At 50.6% G+C, this 24,867-nt stretch overlaps 1 protein-coding gene across 13 annotated transcripts; it reads right to left on the bottom strand.

Moving 5' to 3' along the window:
- Positions 1-1,573: 1,573 nt before the first annotated feature.
- LOC120673842 (putative pentatricopeptide repeat-containing protein At1g64310) lies at positions 1,574-24,265 on the bottom strand. Of its 13 annotated transcripts, none has more exons than XM_039954868.1 (14): positions 22,471-24,265; positions 9,949-10,071; positions 9,766-9,842; positions 9,382-9,467; positions 8,916-9,050; positions 5,706-8,789; positions 5,527-5,633; positions 4,677-4,860; positions 4,289-4,360; positions 3,674-3,906; positions 3,380-3,482; positions 3,008-3,186; positions 2,499-2,577; positions 1,574-1,945 (listed from the first exon to the last, which is right to left on the bottom strand). In XM_039954868.1, the coding sequence occupies exon 1, from the start codon at positions 24,213-24,215 to the stop codon at positions 22,527-22,529; it is 1,689 nt and encodes a 562-aa protein (XP_039810802.1). In that variant the 5' UTR covers positions 24,216-24,265; the 3' UTR covers positions 1,574-1,945; positions 2,499-2,577; positions 3,008-3,186; positions 3,380-3,482; positions 3,674-3,906; positions 4,289-4,360; positions 4,677-4,860; positions 5,527-5,633; positions 5,706-8,789; positions 8,916-9,050; positions 9,382-9,467; positions 9,766-9,842; positions 9,949-10,071; positions 22,471-22,526. The 13 variants fall into 13 exon arrangements, with proteins under 13 accessions (XP_039810802.1, XP_039810803.1, XP_039810798.1 ...); XM_039954869.1 differs by having other exon boundaries at positions 4,677-4,851; XM_039954864.1 differs by having other exon boundaries at positions 5,527-8,789.
- Positions 24,266-24,867: the final 602 nt, after the last annotated feature.

Raw genomic sequence — 24,867 nt, 5'->3', positions numbered from 1 at the left:
TTTTGCATGGTTTAGAGTTAATTTAATTGTTATACTTCTAAACCTGAAAAACATAATAAAGAACTGAAAATGACAGCATGACATATGCTGTTTGCTAAGGGAGACTGAAACAGCATATTGACTATTCATTCGTTCAATTCAACACGGATAGATACAGATGAAAATGTGCTATTAGTATTTCTCACTAATACTGCAGAAGAGCATTAACGTATAGCATCTTTATTGCACAAATAACAATACATATAAAGTCAGCAAGGAATATCCATCAATGTAAAATATAAAGTACTGTGTTTGTGATCTTTTACAAAGTTCATACTCCCGCATATATCATTGATTTTACAATTAGCCAAACACATGCAACGACAGAGCTATATCCAGTTGTCTTCCTAAAAAAATTGTGCCAATAAGGGAATTAAAACTATCAGTGGTATCTGCTGGGACACAAACAAAATTTGACAATAGTCTACTTTAACTTTTACCCCTGTTTGACAGAGAGAAATTTCTCCAGGATTCATTTCAGCACGATGATAGAAACAAAGGACAACAATAACAGCTTCTTTAAATGGACGTGTCCATCATTGCTGCCGGGAATATCTGGAAACAAAGAAATAACCTTACATTTGAAAATAAGCAGCCAAGCCTCTCTTCATGGAAGCACTGATTTGTAGATGATGCTACTCTGCAGGCTCAGGGCAGCTCTAGTGTACACTAGTACAGGACGCGCGCGAGCCGGGAAGAAACTGCATATTTTTTTTGATTTCAGGGAGATTAAGAGGCGGACGGTATAATCGTTGGATCCATGGCAGTTTTCTTTCTTTTTTTTTTTGTTGTGTTTGGCACGCGTGTACTGCAAGCAATAAGCGAGGATGCGGAACGTACGCAGCAGCGACAATACTGGGTTGCTTTTCTGGCTGTGACGGCTGGTCACAGCAGATGCGGAAGTGCCTTTCCTGGAGACAAAACTCAGGGTATTAGAGGGCGTAATACTGTATTGGTTAGGCACGGAAGAGGCTGCAACAACAGCGTACTGGAAAGCAGGACTTATCATACAAGCATGAAATTTATCTTCAACAGGTTAGGAGCTAAAGGAGGTTGGAAGATCTAATACTTAAGGATGCCGTCTATCCGTGACCAAAAGCCGTTGCCGTATATACACATTCATTCAGAAGGATTATAAGTTCCCTGATAAGTCGTCCTGCTAATGGTTTGGGTTGAAATGGATTTAATGGATTGTGTTTTGATATGGATTGTGTTTGGGTGGATTCAAATTGGTTGTATTAGCTAATGGGGTGGGGTGGGTTCTATATAAATATAGATTGGAGTGATTTTGGGTGGGCTGAAATGGATTCTATATGTAAAAGGTGTGGCTAACGTACGGCCGGCCGTAAATTAGACCGACCGTACAGCCACCCCCAATTAGGAAAGGTCCACAAGACTAGAAGTTTTTTTTTTCCATATTTGGTAGGAGATCTCAATTAGTACAGAGAAAAGCTAGTCTACTGGTCCCGCATCAAATATTAGTAAAATAGAAATGTTTCCGGACAGATTTAGACCCACACCACTACTCGCTTGCTTCTGGAATCTGGACGTTTCTACCTTCTTTAGTACATGCAATTCAACTCAGCGGTTCGGACCTTATAAGCAAAGTTTTGAATAGCTATAAGCAAATTACAACATATACAAAGGTAGTTTCACTTTCACCCATCAAAACATTCACAATAAACAACTGCACACAGCGCACGAGAGTGTGGCAATAGGATATCTGGAAACCTTCTGATGCTCCACGGTGGCCCACACTTGGGACATCGCTGCCTGCTCATAAGGTGCAGCATGGACTGAACATACATGCAAATAGAGGCCTTATGCTGTTCACGCCTTGTCTTCTAGAACCAAAAAAGCTTGGACTGGCTCCATAATCAGATTTGTGTGAGCATGTTCTAGCAGACTAGCACCAAACATAGAGAATTGAATCAGATGAACATAATATAAAACTGCTTAACTAGAATACATAAAATGCTAAACCAAAAATGAATTTTTGTTGCAAAAATTGACCAGTAGAACTAAAATACTAAATTCACAAACATATGAAAGAAAATGCTAAAACAAGAACACAAAAATGCGACATCACAATTGACAAATTGCTTGTTGATCTAGCATGACTATACTATGTAAAAAGTTTTGATGCATCATTGTGTTTGTCGTGGGAAAAGCAGTTTTGCAGGGAAGAGTATCAAACAGCAACATAGTTAGAAAGAGGTAAAACAGAATATGTGGGCTTTGACAATTAAAGATGACCAATGAATCATAACCGTACATCTCTACTCTACCATATACTACAGTTTATGGTTGTCCAAAAAAAAATAAAAAAGCTACCTAGAAGTGCAGATCATGAAATTTGGTTAAGACATAGCTCACTTTCTAATTGTGCACAGGCTCCTGTAGTCTTAAATTGGCAGTGAGATGTGACAAAAATCATATAAAAATTTTAGATAACCAACCTCATTGTGCCAGATGTTGAATGCTTCATCATTATATTCGATAACACTAATCCACAGCCTTTCTGCAGGTAACCCATATCTAAATAAAGAGAATGAGAACTAGATAGATTCAAGAACTTGTAAAATCAAATGAACTAAAGACATATGGGTAAAAAATCTGTTTGGTGACCAGAAATGTAAAGCTCAACATGCAAATCATTAGCACTGACAGAAATCAGACAGAACTACAGCAATACTGATCACAAAGGTCATGTTTTATTTTATACAAAACAATCATTGATGGTAAAAATGAAAGTATTATCTTTTCAGGTAAACAAAGAGCATGTCAATACAAATTCATGCCTGACAATACTAATGCATGAGAACAACTCTGAGATTCAAGAAGCATATGAGTATGAATGGCATCTCTACGGCAATACCCAAACATATGGTAAACTTTTCAGATGAACAGCTTATAATTCACCAATAATGTGATCTCGCTCCATGGAGAATAAAGGAACTGTACATACTCCTTAGTTGCCAGCTCCCATGCCCATGCAGTTGCTCCCTTCTTGAAGTAATCGCCAAAGCTGAAGTTCCCAAGCATCTCAAATAAGGTCTGGTGTCTAATTGTGCATCCCACATTTTCAATGTCATTTGTTCGTATGCATTTCTGGGAGGTGGTGGCACATGGCACACGCCTAGGTTCCTGTAAATGGCAACACAAGAACTTCAGAATGAATTATGCTGAAACGAGCTTCATCAACAATAGAAGGATGACATGAATGATCTATTATTGACAAAAAGAAACTATATTATTCACCATCTTACTCAGTATGGGAACATTACAAGAGTTTAGATGTTATGGATACTAAAAAGAACAAATCTATTGAGGATCTCACCTCAGAAGTGAGAGCAGGAGCAGGTGTGGGAGAACTGTCCATGTAAAATGAAGCTCGACTAGTTTTGGTCATCACATCATTGATGATTTCATTCGTATCAAGTCTGCCACAAAAATAGTTTTTTTCAGAGCTTGACCATGGTGAAGCAAAAGAAAATACTACCTTCTTAAAATCAAAAGCTAGTCAAATCTACAAACCAGCACTAAGTTTTAGCAAAACCAATAAGAAAACAAAGCCAAATGAGATTTGATGCTAAATTGGAGATGCAGAAAACTACAAATTTCAATCCTTTACCTCTCAATTTGGCCTTAGCCTTGCACTTTTCCTTTCCATCGAAGATATGCAATGTTGCTTTACCTTCTTGCATTTGCCATGTGATGCTTTTGCTTGCCAGCCAGCGGACGCCGCATGCCGTGCTTGCAGCACAACCGTGCATCCAGCGATCAGTCCAGAAGAGATGCAGCCATCATAGCATAAGTTGACTCACCATGCTTGACAATGCATATATGTATTCAAATCTGTCCTTCCTAGTGCACCAACATAAAATTCATCTATGATTAAACAAGAATTGCACCGACACCCAATTTAATGCCTATATATCTTGAGTCTAATATTTCTCTTGTTCTATGACTCAAAAAAGAAATTGATCCAATTCAAAAGGATGTCCCATAACATACGAGGGAAAACATATACCAACTTAGAAATCATGCTTAAGTAAACTTGAGAGAAAATTCATACAAATTGTGGCCGTATGGTACCACTACTAATTTATTGTATATAAGAACTTTTATTGCCTAATGAAGTATTTTATTTTGCCTATTTTAGAACTATATTATTGCCTAGTTGGAACCTCATTATTGCCTAACCAGTAATACTAGTGCAAAACTCCCAAAGTGATAGTATACCAACCACTCGAGAGAGAGAACCATGGAGCATGGCCCCTAGTGCAGCACGATGCAGGCGGCGTGGCCCTTGCGATCCCTATAATTTAAAAAGCTCATTAGAAATTGCCTTTAGGCAAATGCACTGTTTTGCTTACGCTATAGCGAAAAGTTGCCTAACTCAATATATTATCTTGCCCAACTAATAAGAATGATTTGCTTAAGAATCAATTTGCTTAGACTTAAAATGGCATCAATTAATCAAAAATACATGTAGATGGGTTGAAGCTAAACCAAAAACACTGGGACGCTCATAAGAAGTATGAATGATTAATTCCAGCAAATACTAAGTGAAAGCATTGAATTTTCATGCACCATAATAGAAACAATACCATATGAATTAAAGTTGTGCGAACCTGTGGAATGAGATTGCTTCAACTTGTTCGCCTTCTCAGCATCGAAGACGCAGAGGGTATACAAGTACTTGGAGCAGCGCACCTTGAACTTGACAACATCCTTACTCCTCTAGATCTTCACAGAATGGGCAATCTTCCTCCTCGCAGCCAAAAGAAAGTCCTTAATCTCGTGGATCTGCATAGGCTGCAGTCAGATTTGTTTCACAATCCATTAGACAAAGCATAGACATAAGATGACAATGCGCTACTAACTGGATAGCAAAAGACTTACTGCAACTAGAAACCATAGACTCCCGCATACATGTTATTTCAATGGTGGCTTTCTTATTTCCTAGATAAATGCATTGTATTGCCTTTATTCTTAAAACACATTATTTCCTAGATAAATGGATTGAGTAGCATATATAAAATCAGAAGAATTGCCAAGATAAATGTGCTGAGTTGCCTTTGTTCTTAACACATTATTGCCTGGTGAAATAACTATTGTTGCCTAGAAAAATGAAGACAGTACAAATTCCTTCCTGATAGAGAAATAATGCCAAAAGGCACTGAAGACAGTGCAAGCATAAACCGTAGCTACAATTTTTTTTCCTCTAACATTTAATAATTAGATAATTAACATAGTCTTGTTCATATCGTCTACAAACTAAAATCTATGGTGTGTCTTCCTTAGAGATGAGATAATTAACTGTTTACCCAAATGACTGCTGAATCGAGCAAAGTTAGGTTTAAAAGAGCAATAATGGAGAAGCAAAGTAAGCACCAAATTAACAAGGCCTGACGATTCAATTTTAGTGTCATGTACCGTGAAACTGGTTTCCAGTTTCTACAAGTTCTAACGATACTCTACCTTGCTGAGCGCGTAATGGAATGATCAGGCCGGCAGCTGGGTGTTGCCATTCAACAGCCTCGTCGTGTATGTCCCTGAGCAGAAGCTCTGGTTTGGGGTCTCGCCTCCTGAGGACGGTAGCGGCTTCCAAATCAACGACAACAAATCCCTAGCGGAGAATGGTGACAGGGGCGGCTCACCTGAACGCTGCGGGCAGCGAGGGTGATGGTGACTTCATGCATCGAGGACGCCGACGACGAGGCCATCTCCACCGGGCCCCACACGCAAAGGTCTCCCCCCAGAATTGGGATTGCGAGGGTCGCGGCCGCTACTGTGGAGGGGCACTACGAGGCGCAAGCGGAGGGGCGCATATCCTCCCTCAGCTAGAGCAGCTCCTCTCCGGCGACGCGGTTCTTCCTCGAGGAAGGCGACCTAGGGACCAGCAGAACCTAGGCACGCACGGACCTCCCGTGCTGCACGGACCCAAGCAGATCGGACCCGGTGGCACGCACATCGGTGGATCTGCTCCAAGGAGGTCGCGGCGCGCTCGAGTCCAAGGCGGCGGCGGTGTATCCTCCCCGGCGGCGCGCGAAGCTCCGAGCGGATCCAGTTCGGCGCGGGCTCCTTCATCCCGGCGAGCAACGGCTCCGTCTTTCTCCAGGCGGCGCGTGGACCCGAAGTTGGCGCCGCTCCCGCACGACCCCCTTCTCCTGCGGCGCGCGTACTTAGGGAGGGCACAACCTCTCCTGCACGCGAAGCCATGGAGGGCGGCGGCGAGCTCCTCCTGCGAGCAGGGCAAGCGCCCGAGCAGCTCCTTCCTTCCTTCCTTGGAAGCGCCTGCGGCCCGCCACCTAGCCCTCCTGTGCACCGCCGCCGGATACCCGGATGGTATGCGAGAGGGTAGGGAGAGAAGAACCATAGAGAAGAGGGGTGGGGGAGACAAAATGAAACACGGGAGGAGGAGAGGAGCGGAGGAGCACTGGAAAATAAAAGTTTTTTTTTTATCCACACCATTACAATTTTTAAAGTTTGGAGAAACGCTATTGCTATTCGTCTATTTCGAAATATACCATTAGAATTTTTCGCTTCTTACAAAAATGCCACGGAATACGTATGGAGACAACCTGGGCCCAGCTGCAGGTGTACACGAATACGTATATTGCATTGAAGGCCCTCTCTCCTATCACTGACTCGTGGGCCCCACATGTCATCTTATTCCTCCTCTTCTCTTGTCTTGGTGAGCACCATCCATGGCTGTCAATGGCGAAGGCACGGAGCTCGGGTGGCTCGGTGGCAGCGGCGAGCTGCTGCTGGTCGACGCGATGCGCCTGCGCCAGGTCCCCCGCCCGCCGCCGGGAGCGCGCCGCCGCCAACCGCCGCCGGGAGCATGCCGCCGCCAACCACCGGATCTGCGTGAGGCCAAGCCATGGAGGGAGAGGGAGGCTGAGCGAGCGGATGGCGTAGCACGCGGCCGGCATGAAGCTCGCGCTCCAGGCAGCGGGCGGAGCTCGCGGAGCGCGCGGGCGGAGCTCGCAACGCGGAGCAAGGGGCCGGCGTCGGACGTGGCAGCGGGCGGAGCTCGCGACGCGGAGCGCGCGGGCGGAGCGCGCAACGCGGAGCTAGGGGCCGGCGGCGGACGTGGCCGACACGGAGCTCGACGTGCTGCTGCTCGCCCGCCTGGCCACGTGCTGCTACTGCTGACCATCGATGATGGCGGATGCGGCTCAGCAATGGGAAGATGGCGAGAGGAGGAAGAAGATGACATGTGGAGCCCGCGAGTCAGTGGTAGGAGAAAGGGTCTTCAATGCAATATACGTATTCGTGTACACCTGCAGTTGGGCCCAGGTTGTCTCCATACGTATTCCGTGGCATTTTTGTGAGAAGCGAAAAATTATAATGGTATGTTTCAAAATAGACGAATAGTAATGGCGTTTCTCCAAACTTTGAAAATTGTAATGGTGTGAATCTAAAAAACCCAAAATAAAAGCGGCGTGGTGGTTGGTTCTAAATGGTGCGGAAACGCACAGATCAAATCGGCCGTTCCGTTCAACCAAATTACGGCCGGCCGATATGAAGTCATTACCATATGTAAAACAGTAAGATTATATATAAATGTCGGTTCGTAAGAGCCGAACCTTAGAAATAAAACATCGCGTTTACATTATAAAATTTTATCAAAATTAACTGAAATTTATTGGAGATGGCTCAGAATGACTGCAGCTATTTTGTGCAAAACAGTGTGGCTAGAATTACACGTGTGTCCCGCATCAAGAGCCGGACCCTAGAAATGCGTTTACACTATAAAATTTTATCGAAATTCACTGAAATTTGTTGGAGATGACTCAGTATGACTAGTATCTACTCTGTACAAAACAGCATGGCTAGAATTACACAAGGGTCCCACATCAAGAACCGAACCCTAGAAATAAAATCTCGCGTTCATATTTTAAAATTTTATCAAAATTGACTGAAATTTGTTAGAGATGGCTCAGTATGGCTAGCAGCTACTTTGTGCAAAGCAGTGTGGCTAGAATTACACGTGGGTCCCGCATCAAGAGTCGGACCCTAGAAATAAAATCTCGCGTTCACACTATAAAATTTTATCAAAATTGACTGAAATTTGTTGAAGATGACTCAGTATGACTAGGAGCTACTCTGCACATAATAGTGGCTAGAATTACACATGAGTCTCACATCAAGAACCGGACCCTAGAAATAAAACCTCGCGTTCATACTATAAATTTTATCGAAATTGACTGAAATTTGTTGGAGATGACTCGGTATAACTAGCAGTACTTTGTGCAAAACAGTGTGGCTAGAATTATACGTGTGTCCCACGTCAAGAGCCGGACCCTAGAAATAAAATCTCGCATTCACACTATAAATTTTAATAAAATTAACCAAAATTTGTTGGAGATGGCTCAGTATAACTGACAGCTACTCTATGCAAAACGTTGTGGCAAAATCTACACTATAAATTTTTTTGGAGAAACAGGTTCTTATTGTAACCATAGTTTGACTAATAGTTTATTACATCATGAGCTGAAATATTTGGGTTGGATTGATTTGTGGTGGTGGTGGTTTGGAGTGGTGTGGGTAATATTAATTTCCTTAATGAGAATGGATTGGTGTGGATATAGTTTAGTTTTGAACCCATTTGCATAAGCATGGTAGGTAGACATTGATGAAGTAAAGCGGCAGCGGCCGATGCATGGAGGGCGATCATTAAGATGGCAGAAGCGACTTTAGTTTGCGTTGATAGCCTGATGCTGAAACAGAATCCCCTGCAGACATAAGGGTTTAGAAGAATGCTTATGAAATGGTCAGGTTTCTGGTCAGCAGGAAATGTAGCAGCGAAAATAACTGTTAAACGCTATAGATGTGTAGCATGAGGTGGAACTGTAACTAACCAGCAATAAGTAGCAGCTGAGGATCGTATTCTCGTGGCACGCGCTATTTGTGCATGTTCAAGTTCCTAAGGTACTGGTACGCAGCGATCAGGATACATTGAAGAACCCACCATGCAGCTTCGAGCATGTTGACGACTGTGAGGAGAAAATGGGCCACCGGGCAGATGCATTCGTAGCAGGAGTGCAGCGCAAAAAAATTAAGACAATGGGAAAAGTACTGAGCATGGAACAAAAATAGATTCCATCTTGCACTATTCAGTTGCATTGTTACACATAAAAGTAACGCTAATTTCTAAATGGTAGAGATCTAGTGAGGTAAAGCATCATGAGCAACCAGATAAGGATTTCTTCAGTAATTAATACACATTAGTCAGCACTCAGCAGGAAAACATAAAGGTAAAGACAGATCATAAGCAATGAAAATCCTGCATAAAACTTAGTAGGGAAGAACCTAACATGTACATACAGTTTTGCATATCCCTTGAGGCTAATTGCAAGGGCTCTGTCATAACATCGCTGCACAAGCTTGCGTGAAATAAATCTGTTGGTCACCTGCATAATTGCAGTGCTATTGCAATATTAAAAATATACATGTACATTTTCAGTGAAGATCAAAGTGTAGTGTTGGTAAGCTGGAGTACTACAGGAGCATCATTTGTAGCTTGTTAACTAAGACAATTAGGGAAGCTAATGCGTAAGTTAATGGGCATAGAAGTAACAGTATTTGAAAACTACATGCGGAGTATAGTTGAGATGCAAACAAAGATGTGAATGCACAAATGAACTACAGTAAAACGAGGGGGAAAAAAAGGATGCAGCTCTGCTAGATTAATTGACTACCGTCACTTACCAGCAGATCCCAGGGTGAGAAAATAGATGGACCACCAGCTACAGGGGTGCTTTCACCTTCTTCTCCAAGGTACTCACCTAAATGGGCAATATACATGACAAAATCGAAATAAGCTTAAGCTATTACATACAGATGCAACAAATTTTCCACAGGAAGAGGAAGGGAGGCAGAAACTCAACCCACCACAATATTGGCACCTATGCTTGTCCCAAGAGTGAAAAGTGGAGCCTCTGGATACTCCTGATGAAGAAAATTAACAACTTCGCGCATATCTTCCATCCATCCAGCATTGTAGAAGCAATCAGACTGCAAACAGAAAAATTAATCCATCCAGCATTATAGAAGCAATCAGACTGACAACAGTGTTGGAGTATATTGAGCCCATGTGTATAGAGGCCCATCTAGAGGCCCATGTATAGGTATTATATATACCCACCCTTCTAGGGTTGGAGGAATACAAGCCATCATTTCCTCCTACATGGTATCAGTAGCCTAGGTTCCATCTCTCTCCTCTCTCTACCCTCCAGCCCGCCGCCGCCGGCGGCCGCCGGCCGCCGGCCGGTCCTCCTCCTCCCCTCTCCTCCTTCCCCTCCCTCTCTTCCCTCCCTTCCCCACTCTCTGCGCCGGCGCCATGGCCCTCTGCGCGGCCCGCCGCCTCCCTGGCCCTGCTCGATCCTGAGCAGGGCGGGGCCGCCGCCGCCGGCAGAGGCCTAGGGGCCGCCGGATCTGCTGCCCCCGGGTCCCCCGCTGCAGGATCTGCCGCGGCTGCCGCCCTCCACTCCTTACTCCGGCTCCCGCTGCCGCTTGGGGCCGCCCTGGTGCCGCCGCCGCCTGGGGCCGTGAAGCGTCCCCTCATAAGAGAAGACTTAAATGTGATACAAAACACCAGTCCCAGGAGGCTGATGCCACATTTATTACATCAGATGGTTCAAAACCGTACAAATCTTGGAGGACACTCGATACAGATGATAATAATAATTAACCAGGCTACGACATAACACCAGACCGCGAACCACATAGGGTCTACTACGGGCTCAGAGTACTGCGACAGCGGAGGCATCTCAACAGGGCCGGTTCCACAGGCAAGGTTGGGTGTAGAACGATAACCCTACTCGGCGTCGTCTGGTACGAAGTCCGGGTCTTCTTCTGTAAAAAGTAAGAGTGGGGTGAGTACAAACGTACTCAGCAAGTCCAACCACACCCACGGAGGGGGTTATAACAGAATAATATGCATAGGTAAATTAAGGATAAGGTTACGGTTTAATTTGAAGAAAAACGACATTTTATGCAGGGGTTTATTTTACGAAAAACCTTTTAGAAATCAGTTTTTGCAGTAACACAGAGTTCAGGTTTTAAAACTGCTACCGGACTCCCCGTCCGTCGTAGCACACGGCACAACTGCCGGACACAATTCCAAAACAACTCACACCAGCCCATCCCAAAGAAACACTAGTTATGTGACCACACCGTAACTCGCCCAATACCGTGGGCACGGCTATTCGAATAGATTCTTAACTCTGCAGAGGTGTGCAACTTTACCCACAAGTAGGATACCACAACTCGAACACCGTCGTGTCGGTGTAGATCCCAACATAGCCATTACCCACCATAGCTAAGCCTGACTAGCCATCACGGGATGCACCAAGGGGTCATTGACCGTTCACTTAGGTATAACCGGGCATAAGTCACTCGGGGCTTATCCCTTTTCCTTAGTCACCCGTTGCTCTCAGCTCTCCTGATGGCTACCACACCAACTAGTGGGATTTATGCTACGCCGTTGCCCATTCAACGGTCGAGTGGTTTGCACGATAGTGGAGTTAGGTGAGATGACACACCAACTCGGTCCTTAGGCACGACAAGATGGATATCTCCCTTCTTTACCCTGCCACACAGGCATAAGCACACCAGTCGGCAATTCACACAGAAATGCCGTCCATCCCGTCCATACTCATTTTTCGAAAATCCACATTTTATCCCTTCCCACACGCACACATTTTCTTTATCAAGTAAATCATATTTTTAGTAAAGTCCTAAGCATTCTAATATCGATTAACGTCCAAGCAAAATCAGACATTAATCTAGGTGGTCAAGGAATGGTCATCACAAATCAAGGGGTGGCTATCCAACCGTGTTTTCATGCAAGCAAAACATATGCAATTTTATAAAACAGGCCATTGGGTTGTGTATATAAAAACTAGGACAGAAACATGCATCAAAGGATGGGATTGAACTTGCCGTCTTCGCAGCCTTCGGGGAAGTCCTGTCTTTCGGGCTCGGGGTCGCGGAACGGGTCCTCGTTCACCTGCTCACAGTACTGCTCGTCGACGGGCTCTCCTTCGTTCACACCGTGATCTACGACGCATACAAACAAACACACAATCAAGAAAATGAAATAAAAGCTTTATCGTTGAGCTCGATTCGGAAATAATTAAGATATGGAGATAGGAGTGATATTTTCGGGTGGTTTCTTAATGGCACGGCCGAAATTAGACGTGGTCAAATTTCGGGATATTTCGAGGGTTTTTGGCACATGAAATGATGGGTTAACGAGAGGTTTAGGGGTTAATCTGGGGTAACGTGAGATGAAAATAGGATGAACGGATAGTATATGATTTTATAAGAATTTAGAAAGAAGAATAAGACGAAACAGAGTTAAATTAATTGAGATATGGCTGTATAAAGTTTGGACGCTAATAAATTCCGAAAATTAACTTAACATAAAGGAGTCCTTCTCGGGCTTAATGCACCAGGGAAGCACGTGGCTTAAACTTGTTGTTTTATTTTTCTTTGTTTTTCCTGGGCCGGGTGGTGTCCGCAAGGCCCATAGTGAGGGGCTGGACCCAAAAAAAACTCACGAGCCTTTATCTGCTCACGGGAAAGGAACAGGGCGTTGCCCCTTCTCTCTGCGTCGCCATGGCCGCAGGCTCGAGCTCTCTGAGCTTTTCCAGGACGGCGCTTCCGGCCACGATTCTCGAATCCAAGAGCATGGGAAGAGAGAGGAGGGGGAGGGGGTTCCACTTTGGTGGCTCCGGGCATGGGAGATAGAGGTTGGCTTCGGCGGCCGCGGCAGCCATAGCCGGGACAACTCAGAGCTCGTGGGGAGCTCGCTGGTGGCTGGCAGAAGAAGCGGTGCTGGTTGGGGAAGGTAGAGGAGGGTACGAGGATGCTCACCATCGAAGCAATCGAGCTGTGATGGCCTCGCGGAGGAGATCGACGAGAGTGCTCTGTTTTTGGGGGAGAAACAGAGGAGCCAGGAACTGGAGCGAGGAGGAAGACGGGCGGCGGGCTGCGCAGCTTGCGGTGGTGGCGTGGAGCTGCACGAGGGCCTATTTATAGGCGCTGAAAGGCGGTGGAGGCAAGGGTGCGGCGGTAATGGTGTGGGGGCGACGGGGCTCGTCCAGGTGAAGCGATGGCACGGCGCGGAGGCACTGGTGAGGCGTCAACGGCGACAGCGAGCGGGGCGAGCGTTGGCGAAGTGACGCCTCGGGCAGGCAGTTCTGCGCGGCGTCAACGACGGCAGTGGGCGGCGAGGCGACGCGAGGCGGCGACCGTGCGCAGACGGCGCTGTTCCAAGGTCGCCGGCGCTGTGCGCCCAGGGTGTCGGTGCGTACGTGCGGGTCGCGGGCGAGCGGCGTGGCACGGCTGGGGGGGCGCGTGCGCGCGGCCGTGAGGCGGGGTCGAGGACCAGGCGGCGTGCGTGCGGCCGAGCAGAGAGAGAAGGGGGCCCAGGCCAAACGGAGCGGAGCAGGCCGAGCGGGAAGGGGCAGCGCGGTCGGGCCGCGCAGTAGAGGAGGAGGGAAGGAGAGGAAGAAAGGGAGAAAAAGAAAGAAAAGAAGAAGAAATGGAAAAAGAGAAAAAAGAAAAAGAAAGGAGGAAGAGAGAAAGAGAGAAAGGGAGAGCGGGATTCGCGGCGTCACCGACGCTCGGTCGGCCATGCGCGGCGCCTGGGCGCGCGTGAGCGGGACGCGCGGGTCGAGGGAGAAACAGGGTGCTGGATACGGGTGTCGGGTCAGGTCCTTCGGGGATCGGAAGACCGGAACAGGGAGGTTTCCGGAAAGCTGAGGTTAGGGTTCATGATTTTAAGGGGAAGTCGAGCTCAACGACGAAACACAACTTTAGCGCATGATTTATTTTTGTAAATTTTCGGGATGTTACAGGCCGCCCGGGCGCCGCCGAGGCCGGCCCTGGCGCGGGCGCAGGAGCGGGCGGAGCCACCGCCAGCGCCCAGGCCGGGGATGCCGCCGCCGCTGCCCAGATCGGGGTAGCCGCCAACACAGAGGCATCCTCTGCTCCTTCCTCTGCTCTGCCGCCGCCGACACCCGCCCTCCCTGCTCGTGGCAGGCAGCCCAGGGCCGCCAACGCCGCCTGCGGCCCCCTGGGCGCTGTTGCTGCTGCCCAGGGAGGCCGCCACCGGGATGCCGCCACCTTGACGGCCCTGGGTGCGCCGCCCGGCGCGGCGCAGCAGGCCCCCATAGCATGTGGGCCCTGGGTGCTGCCGCCGCCGCTGCACCTGGAGGCCGCCGCCGCTGCACCTGGAGGCCGCCGCCGCCGCTACCGCCGACGCCGCGCCGCCCACGGCCGGCCTGCCCGCGGCCATGCCGCAGCACGGCCCCTTGGGCGTCACCGTCGCCGCTGCTGCATGCCTAGCGCGTGCAGGGGCCGCCGCGCCGCCGCTAGGCGCAGGCGCACCCCATTCTTTGCCGCCGCGCGAGCCTTCCTCTGTTCTGGGCGCCGCCGCCGCGCCATCCCCTGTTCTGGGCGCCGCCGCGCAGGCTCAGGCCGTCGCGCCCGCAGACCTGGCCGCCGCCGCAGCCTTTGTGGCCGCCGTCGCGCCCGCCGCACAGGCCGCGCGGACCGCCGCCGCGCAGGCCGTTGCGCCCAGGGACTCCGCGCGGGCCACTGCCTCCCTCGCCGCCGCGTGGCCTGCGTTCGGGATGCCAACCGCGGCCGCGCCGTTCGCTGCCAACGCCTTCAGCGGGCAGCCGATCGCCGCCGGTGCTGCTAGTGCCGGAGCTGCTCCCCTGTTCGCGCGGTCCTTTAGCACCATGGGGCGGACGCCGCCGGTCAGTACCGAGTGGATCGCCGACTCGGGTGCCTCCTTCCACACCACCCCGCATGCCGGTATCCCCTCTTCTGTCCGACCCCCACACCCCTCTTGTCCTTCTTCCATCATGGTTGGTGACGGATCTTGCCTTCCTGTCACCGCCGTGGGTTCTGCTCCTGGCTCTTTTCGTCTTCCCAATGTCCTTGTTGCTCCTCAGATGGTTCATAACCTTCTTTCCATTCGTCAGTTTACAGCTGACAATTCTTGTTCCATCGAGTTTGATTCTTCTGGCCTCACTGTAAAGGATTCGGCCTCCCAGCGTCCGCTACTCCGGTGTGACAGCACGGGGCCTCTTTACACCCTTCGCCTTCCTTCTTCCGCTGCACCACTCTCATCTTCTTCTTCGCCCTGGCCGTCTTGGTCTGCCGCTTTTGCCGCGACGCCGTCTTCCACCACTTGGCACCGTCGTCTTGGTCACCCTGGCCGCGACGTTCTGGCTCAGCTCGGTCGTAGTACCGATGTTCCTGGTACTAGGGCTCCTGCTCAGCCCCTCTGCCATGCCAGCCAGCTCGGTCGTCATGTTCGGCTCCCTTTTTCCTCTTCTTCTTCGCATGCGACGCGTGCATTCGATCTTGTTCACTGTGACCTGTGGACCTCTCCTGTACTTAGCCTTTCTGGTTATAAGTACTATCTGGTGGTAGTCGACGACTTCTCGCACTACTCTTGGACGTTTCCTTTGCGCGCCAAGTCTGAGACCTTCCCCACCCTCCTCCACTTCTTTGCCTGGGTGTCCACTCAGTTCGGCCTCACCGTTAAGGCCGTCCAGTGTGACAACGGGCGGGAGTTTGACAACTCCACCTCCCGTTCCTTCTTCCTGTCTCGGGGTGTTCAGCTGCGTATGTCTTGTCCGTATACCTCTCCTCAGAACGGCAAGGCTGAGCGGATGATTCGCACGACGAACGACGTCGTGCGCACCCTTCTGATCCAGGCTTCCCTGCCCCCGCGCTTCTGGGCTGAGAGCCTCCACACCTCCACCTACCTGCTCAACCGCCTTCCGTCCACTGCTTCTCCTGCTCCCAGTCCACACCACGTTCTCTTCGGTACCCCTCCTCGCTACGACCACCTTCGGGTCTTCGGGTGTGCGTGTTACCCTAACACCTCCGCAACCGCTCCTCACAAGCTGGCGCCCCGCTCGACTCGTTGTGTGTTCCTCGGTTACTCCCCTGACCACAAGGGGGTACCGATGCTTTGACCTCACCACTCGCCGCGTCCTGATCTCCCGACACGTCGTCTTCGACGAGTCGGATTTCCCCTACTCCACCTCCTCTACACCTTCTCCTGACCCCGAGCTGGAGTCTCTGTTTCCAACTGACCCGGTGGTTCAGCCACCGTTACCTGTCTGTCCTTTTCCTGCAAGGTTTTCCCGGCACGCCGGCACCGTTTCCGGTGATCCCTGCTGCGCCGAGCGCGGCCCCGGTGCCCGCGGTCGCGCCACGCGCGGTCCCCAGACCTCCGGTCGTGCCGCGCGCGGACCCGGTGTCACCCGCTGCGCCACGCGCGGCCCTGGCGCCTTCCCCTGCACCTGCGCGGTACGCTCAGCCGGTGCAGGTGTACCGGCGCCGCTCGGCGCCGACCCCGACACCGCAGCGGTACGCTGAGCCGGTGCAGGTGTACCGGCGTCGACACCGGCGCCGCCTCCTGCTCCAGAGGCTCCTGCGACGCCCGACACCGGAGCCGTCGCCGCCGCCGCCACCTCCGGCTCCCTCTCGAGCCGAGCCGGAGGTGTACCACCCACCGGTCATCCATCGGAATCCTCGGCATATCCATCCCATGGAGACTCGGCGGATGGCGTCCCAGGCCGCGACTCTCTCCGCCACCGAGGGAGAGCTGCGGGTCTCTCCGGTACCCTCCTCTGTCCGCGACGCCTTGGCGGATCCTCACTGGCGTCGCGCGATGGAAGAGGAGTACGCGGCTCTTCTTGCCAACCAGACGTGGGACCTCGTGCCGCGTCCGTCTGGTTGCAATGTGGTGACTGTCAAGTGGATCTGGACGCACAAGCGTCGGGCTGACGGCACACTGGAGCGCTACAAGGCTCGCTGGGTTCTCCGGGGGTTCACTCAGCGACCTGGTGTGGACTATGATGAGACCTTCAGCCCGGTCGTGAAGCCCGCTACGGTGCGCACGGTCCTCTCGCTTGCGCTCTCGCGCACTTGGCTTGTGCACCAGCTGGACGTGAAGAATGCGTTTCTTCACGGCACCTTGTCAGAGACTGTCTACTGCTCTCAGTCAGCGGGATTTGTGGACTCGAGTCGTCCGGATATGGTCTGCCGGCTCAACAAGTCTCTCTATGGACTGAAGCAGGCCCCTCGGGCTTGGTACTCTCGGTTCGCCACGTTCTTGATGACACTGGGATTCACCGAGGCCAAGTCTGACACGTCTCTCTTCATCTACCGCCGTGGGGATGAGACGGCATATCTGCTGCTATATGTCGATGACATTGTGCTCACAGCTTCCAGTCAGCAGTTGCTTCAGAGTGTCATCTCCTCTCTGCAGCAGGAGTTCGCTATGAAGGATCTCGGTCAGCTCCACCACTTCTTGGGCGTCACTGTTGAGCCTCGCTCGTCTGGCTTTCTCCTTCACCAGCGGCAGTACGCCCTCGATATTCTGGAGCGAGCTGGGATGACTGATTGCAAGCCCTGCTCCACTCCAGTCGACACTCAGGCGAAGCTGTCCGCTGATCTGGGTGATCCGGTGACTGATCCTATTGCCTACCGGAGTCTGGCCGGCGCTTTGCAGTACCTCACCTTCACCAGGCCGGACCTCACCTACGCTGTTCAGCAGGTCTGTCTCCATATGCATGATCCCCGGGAGTCACACCTTGCTGCGCTGAAGCATCTCCTCCGGTACGTCCGTGGCACTGTGGACCTCGGCTTGGTACTTCACCGCTCGTCCTCTGCTGAGCTGGTGGTCTACACCGACGCTGACTGGGCTGGCTGCCCGGACACTCGTCGCTCCACCTCCGGCTACGCCGTCTTCCTGGGCGGCAACCTGGTCTCCTGGTCGTCCAAGCGCCAGCCGGTTGTCTCCCGCTCCAGTGCCGAGGCGGAGTACCGGGCTGTCGCTAACGGTGTGGCGGAGGCGTCCTGGCTACGACAGCTCTTGGCGGAGCTCCACAGCCCGCTCGCCAAGAGCACGCTCGTCTACTGCGACAACGTCAGCGCCGTGTATCTCTCCACCAACCCCGTCCAGCATCAGCGGATGAAGCATGTGGAGATCGACCTACCCTTCGTGCGCGACAGAGTCGCAATCGGCGACGTTCGGGTACTCCATGTCCCGACTACCTCCCAGTTTGCTGACATCTTCACCAAGGGGCTGCCCTCCTCGACCTTCTCGGAGTTTCGATCCAGTCTCAACGTAGCCGGTGGCTAGTTGTGGCTGCGGGGGGGGGGGGGGGTATTTGCCATTTGTACTCTCTTCTTGTCCAGTCTTGAACACCGCTGCGTCGGTTGTTCAGACTGCGGGGGGTTTTAGCTTTCTTGTTGTCCAGTTTTGAACACCGCTGCGTCGGTAGTTCAGACTGCGGGGGGGTGTTGGAGTATATTGAGCCCATGTGTATAGAGGCTCATCTAGAGGCCCATGTATAGGTATTATATATACCCACCCTTCTAGGGTTGGAGGAATACAAGCCATCATTTCCTCCTACAAACAGGAGTTGGAAAAGTACAAAGTGCATTGTGTTTATATACCTTGCTTTGCTTGCATCTTCTTGCTGAGTACTAATTTGGAACTCCTACCTTTTTTAAAAACAAATCAAGACTCCTACAATCCTATTGCAATGTTGCTAGGGAGCTCAAGAATGAAGATTATGAACCCATAAGCAGTATTGCCATAGAGAATAGCTTTGTAATTCTGAACTTTGAGGTTCAGAAACAAGCTTTAACCTAGAAGGGTTTTAAGAATCTAAATAATAATGAGAAAAAGGAAAATACTAACCACAATAAGCTTAGCTGAAGAAGGGACTTTCTAATGTTAATTAGTACAATAAATAATATCTCCCTGGACATAGAAAAGGACTAAGAAAGTAAATGTAGGTAAGCAAGTCTAAATCAGAATTGATAGTTATAATCAAATGTGTAATTAACATTATAAAGGTAGAAGAATAGCAATAGCTACTATAGAGACACAGCAGAACTCACGGGAAACTAATGCAAGGGGTCATGATTGAGGATAATATCATCACCTCATTACCTTTATAACGACGAACCCTCAGCTACAGCTGGTGGTATAAATCTTGGCCAAAAAATTTTCATATGAAGTAAAGTATGGTTGCATCAGCTAAGGCCATGTCACAAAATTATATGGTGAGCTTAATTGCTAAGAATGAATAATGATTGATCGTTTGTTAATGCAAACATGTGATTTTACCTGAGGTGGTATTGGTGTGGGACAGACAAAGAAACAGCATATACAAGGTATTTTTAGGCTGTTTAAATTATTGCTCCAAAAATAAATTCATATCCAACCTAGAATCATTGTCTTAGACAAGGCAAGTAGTCTGAATGTGTGTTCTTTTCGTTACATAGGAGTCCCTGTTACCTAAATCTGGCATAGTTAATTGGTCAGTGCTGCAGAGGCAAACCATCAAACACATAGCTTGCATCCTCCATGGCCGAAGTACTTGTAGGCAGCAGGGAATGGAATTGCAGTTGTGGCTACTGACCATGCTGTGTTGCACCAAAGAGGAACGGAAACAAAGACACGACCGCGAACAAAGAAATCATGAAGTGTAAGATGCAACTCACTGCTGCCCAGATATTGTTCATGTGCCTCCCTTGGCATCAAGTGAAAGGAACTACATGAAGCTCACGCTGGCCTGCTTTACCGAGGTCAACGAGGCCGACGGTGGACCTCTTCGCTGGCACGAGGACGGTCCGCGAGGTCTGGACTTCCGAGTACACGCCGCGGCGGTGTAGATCGACGGCGGTGTTCAAATAGGAGCCAGTGGCCGCCGCCGCGGTCGATGAGGACGGAGAAGGGTCGGGAGAGAGGAAGGACAGGAAGGGGGAGAGCGGGATGGAGGAATCTGCGCAACAGGATGCAACGGGAATCGAGTAGGGGCGCCACCGCAGGAGGACCGAGCTCGAGGAGTGCCTGCGAGGCAAGGCCGGGGACGCGGTGGAAGAGCCCCGTGGGCGCCTAGGTCGACGAGGCGGACAAGGATGCGGCCGCCGCGCGCCAGGCCCGCCATCGGGGGTGGGGCCCTGCTTCGCCGTGGAATGAGGGGGGGAGCTGCTGCTTCACGCGCCCGCCGGCGATGCTCCGGCTGCGTGCCCGCCCCTCGCCACAACACCATGGAGCTCGAGGCCGCCAAACCTGGCTGCCGCTGCCGTGGCCCGAGCACGAGGCCGCCGGATCTGGCCGGCCCGCCTATCTCCTTGGCTCGCCGGAGGAGGTTGCCAATGCCCGGGAGGGAGGTGCCGGCAAGCGCGCAGCGGAGGAGGCCGCCGTACGTTCCGTGCCGCTACTCGCCAGCGACCTGAGCTTGGGACACAACAATGGCTGGCGAGAGGCAGGAGCATAGGGGAAGGCTTTTCAAAAAAAAAAGGAGCACAGGGGAAGAAGACAAAGCCTAGCAAAGGAGCAGGACGGGGGCGCCTGCGAAAAGAAGACACGCGCTGGTCGAGGTGGCCAGGCTGCTCACATGCAGTGCAGTGCGGTGTGAACGGGACGACCACTGCAGACGCAATGGGGGGAACGAAGGACGGACGCGTTGACGGGCTGTAGCAAGTCGTGGGGACTGCACATGGGCGATGGGAGCCGTCCGATGGAGGATCCAATGGTCGGCAGAAAAAAGGGCGACGTTGACAGCCTGAAAGGGCGCGATTTGCCCTTGCTTTCATATATAGAAATCTTTTTAGCAATGTGGAAGCCCAAACACATCATAAGGTGCTCTATTGGTGGAAGAAGTCTACATGACCCCCAACCTATTGCAACTAGACTACTTTATCCCCTAAACTATAAAACCGAGTATTTAACCCGCTCAACTTTGCAAAACAATTTACTTAGCTTGCTCTAATGGTTTTCCATAATGGTTGACGCTGCGGTGGACGGGCTGATACGTGGGGCCACTTGTAAGAGCATCTCTTCGCGACTTCCATTCCTTCCTCCACCACGCATGGATTCTCCCTGTGCCCACCCAAAACGAGCTTGTCGGTAAAATCGACATCGGGGAGGCCCTCGTGCTCAAGCTCTCCCCCGCCCCAAGGGCCTTGCTCGAGCTATCCCCGCTCGATTCCGTCCTACTCGAGAATGTTGGACACATGGAGCTCTTGCGCAGGGAGGTAGGCTGGGGTGAGCTCGGGCCTGAGGTGCTCGAGATAGCAGCGGGCTTCGGCCTGGGTGCGGCGAGCTCAAGCACAAATCACCACCAGCATCATCTCTCCCTTCTCTCTGTTCTTCTCTTTGACTATGGCGTCAAGCGCCCACTCAAGCTCATCGAGCTTAGGAGCGCATCGCCTTCTCATGCGAATGCGCAAAATCAGTAGCACTACCAAGTTCAGAGAGGTGACAGGTGGATCCCGAGCAGGCAGGTGGATTCAGAGAGGTGAGAAGCGAGTTCAAAGCAAGCAAGGCGGCAAGCGAAATCAAGCAGTGCACGCTCGATCGGGGGCAGCACAGACAAGGTCTATGGTGGAGAGGAGTACGGCAAGGGCGGCATTCATTTCTTACTCGGAACATGCCTATTGTGCTCCTACACGTGACGGGTGGAAGCTGACACGGTGGTGTAGTGACCGGACATCAAGGTCCGACCCAGTGGTAGTGGTGTTTTGTCGTTGGGGTGTGGAAGGAGTGTGGTAGGATTGGCATGGCGGCTTAGCCCATGACTGATGGCGACTGCTTGCCCACTTACAAGTGAGCCCCACCTGTAAGCCTGTCCAGCTCAGCATCTCCATCCACCTCAACACGCCACGTGGCGAAAACCACTATGCAAAACTACGAGAAGGGACTAAGTAAACGGTTTTACAAAGTTGAGTGGATTAAATATCCGCTTTTATAGTATGGGGGGGCTAAAGTAGTCTAGTTGCAGTAGGTTGGGGGGTTATGTAGACTTCTTCCTATCATTTATTCAGCTTATTCTCCCGTCTCATCATTTGCGTGCTCCCGTTGTCTGTGCCATGCAGCGCATCTTGATTTCATGAGCTTGGGGTCTAGATTGCTTTCCTGTATCAGGGTCTCATCCAAACAAGCCCTTAGTGCTCCAAATTTTAGTTTATCCCACAACAAACATGTAAGCAGTTTCAAGCATGCAAACTATTTGCATGATTATAACAGAGGACAGAGTAAAGAACATGCTATCATGGGGTTAGAAGAATTTCTCTCCCAGAACATAATATGATAATAATATTATAATACGTAGTTCATATAATCATATCTACCCCCTCCATCTCAAAATATATGGGGCATACGCAGTCCAATATTCAAACATTTTAATCTTTGGACCAATACGTAATCATACCATAAAAATTGGATACCATTGGATTTGTATTTGGAAACACTTTTTCATATGATGTCAATTTTATGGTTATATACATTATAATATATGAGATATTCATGGTCAGAGTATGACGTTGGAGAACACATTAGTTCAAACCACGAATTACCTTTTGAAATGGAGTACTTGATATCTGACATGCTTTTCAGTGGCTGATGCTAACTATCATTTCTTTACTTCACCAACCCAACTTATCCCTGTGTTCTTATACATTTCTTCTTTTGACAATTCATCCCTAATCTCCTCAGCATCCCACCACATCTCTTGTGAGGCATAAAGGTTTGAGAGCAGGACCCTATAAGCAGCTTTGTCTGGATTGAATTCAAAAAGCTTTTCAGCAACAATCCTGCCAAGGCTGGAATCACGATGGACACAGCAACCCCAAAGCAATGCACCCCACACACCACAATCTGGTTGTATGTGCATTGTTTGTATAAGATCATATGCCTCCTTCAGCTGGCCAAACATTGCGAGAAGCCTCACCATGTACACATAGTGCTCCATTTCAACCACTATCTCAAACTCATCCCTCATTCTCCTGAACAACTTCCATCCCTCCTCCAAGTTTCCCACATGACAACAAGCAGCAAGTAAAGCAGAGAAGGTAGCACTATCAGGCCTGAGGTCATCATTGACCATCTCATCAAGGACTTCAATGGCCTTAGTTGCAAAACCATGAGATCCAAGGTTTGATATGACCGTGTTGTACATGACTGAGTTCTTATTAGGTATTTGGCAGAACACAAAATATCCGAGCTCAGCGAAACCACATTTTGCATAGGCATCCATTAGTGAAGATGAGACTCTAATGTCCCTATCGGCTCCAAGCCTGAGCACATAACAATGGACCTCCCTGGTACAACTGATAGCAGTTGTAGAAGCACATGCTGACAGAACACTAGCAATCAATATTCTGTCAGGCCTTCTCCCAGTAAAGCACATTTGTCGAAACAAATCAAATGACTCCAAGTACTTGCCAGTTTGCACTAGTCCAGTAATCAGTGATGACCAGGTAACTAAATCCGCATCTGGCAAGTTATGAAACAAGCTTTGGCCAGATTCCATGCACCCACATCTCATGTACATGGAAACAAGTGCACTTCTCATATGGTGCCCGGAGTCAAAACCCCCTTTGACACACAATCCGTGAACCGCTTGACCAAATGTAAGTGCCTCCAGGTCCCAGAAGCATGAGACTAAGGCAACCATTGAATACCCATCCGGCTGCTCCCCAGCTCTCCGCATTGCCAAAAACATCTGCAGACCATCATGCCACATCCCCCGGTAACTATACGCAGACATCATGGAGTTCCAGAGAACCAAGTCCGGCTCACGCAATCCATCGAACACGCGGCGAGCATCGTCCAAGAGGCCAAGCTTCGCGTACCCGCTGACGAGCGCGCTCCCCACGATCGGATGCGGGCACATGCCGCGGGATGACGCGACGCCATGGACGACCTTGACGGCGCCCGGGCGCGAGCAGTCGGCGCAGGCGCGGAGGACGCAGGCGAAGGTGCGCGCGTCGGGCGGGGTGGCGGAGCGGCGCATGCGGGCGAAGTGCGCGAGCGCCGCGGGGAGGTCGAGACAGAGGGCGTGGGCGCGGATGAGCGCGTTGTAGAGGAGCGGCGAGGCCGGACGGGGCGCCTCGTCCAGCAGGCGGCGGGCCGAGGCGAGGTCGCCTCGCGCGGCGTAGGAGCGGAGGAGGAGGAGGCGGAGGTCGGCGTGGGAGGCGGAGGCGAGGATGAGGCGCGCGTGGAGCTGCTTCGTGTGGGAGAAGGAGAGAGGGAGGGCGGCACCATTGCTGGACGCGGCGGTGGCGGCAGCGGCAGCGGCGGACGGGAGGTTCCCGCGCATACCATGGACGCGTGGGCGTGGCTCGGCAACCAAGGCAAGGCGAGACTGGAGTGTCTCTGTCTGTGTCTCACGACTCTCGAGTCAGGAGCAGGGTTAAAAATCCCGACCGAACGGTCCGGTTTGACCGGTTAGCGGTTAAACTGGTCCGGACCGGTTTCCGGTTCGAGCCGGTTTGAAACCGGCTCAAATTTAAAATTCAAATTTTAAAAAATAGAAAATTTCAAAAAAAATTCTTAAAATTACTTTAAAGTGCGACGAATTTAATAGTGTCAAATATTCGTTCATTTAGTATAGTTTGCAGGCATTTGAAGTTAAATCAAAAAAGAAAAAAAAGGACGGTCCATTAAAGCCCACTTGGGCCCATAGCGCCGGCAGCCTCCACTTAAGGTCCCCCGGAGCCCTGCGCCCGACCCCCCCCAACCCTCCCGCGCCTGGTCCGCTGCCAGCACGCGTCGACCGGAGGTTGGCCCCGGCCAGCCGCCCGGAGCACGCGGCTAGCCGGGCAGGAGCGCCGGTAAGACGGGCCGGTAGCGGATCTACCGGTCCCGAGCGGTTTACCGGTCGCGCAGCCTGGTTTACCGGCCCGGAGCGGCGGTTAGCCACGGGCAGGTATGATTTTTGTTTTCCCCTATGCTTTAGAATATTATATGAT

The sequence above is a fragment of the Panicum virgatum genome, chromosome 5N (assembly GCF_016808335.1).
Source record: "Panicum virgatum strain AP13 chromosome 5N, P.virgatum_v5, whole genome shotgun sequence".
Taxonomy (NCBI): Eukaryota; Viridiplantae; Streptophyta; class Magnoliopsida; order Poales; family Poaceae; genus Panicum; species Panicum virgatum.
Note: the sequence above shows the minus strand (reverse complement) of the source record. Positions and strands in the feature narration are given on the sequence as shown.

Coding starts and splice junctions, on each gene's coding strand:
- LOC120673842 (XM_039954865.1), bottom strand. CDS start 24,215: ATGCGCGGGAACCTCCCGTCCGCCGCTGCCGCTGCCGCCACCGCCGCG.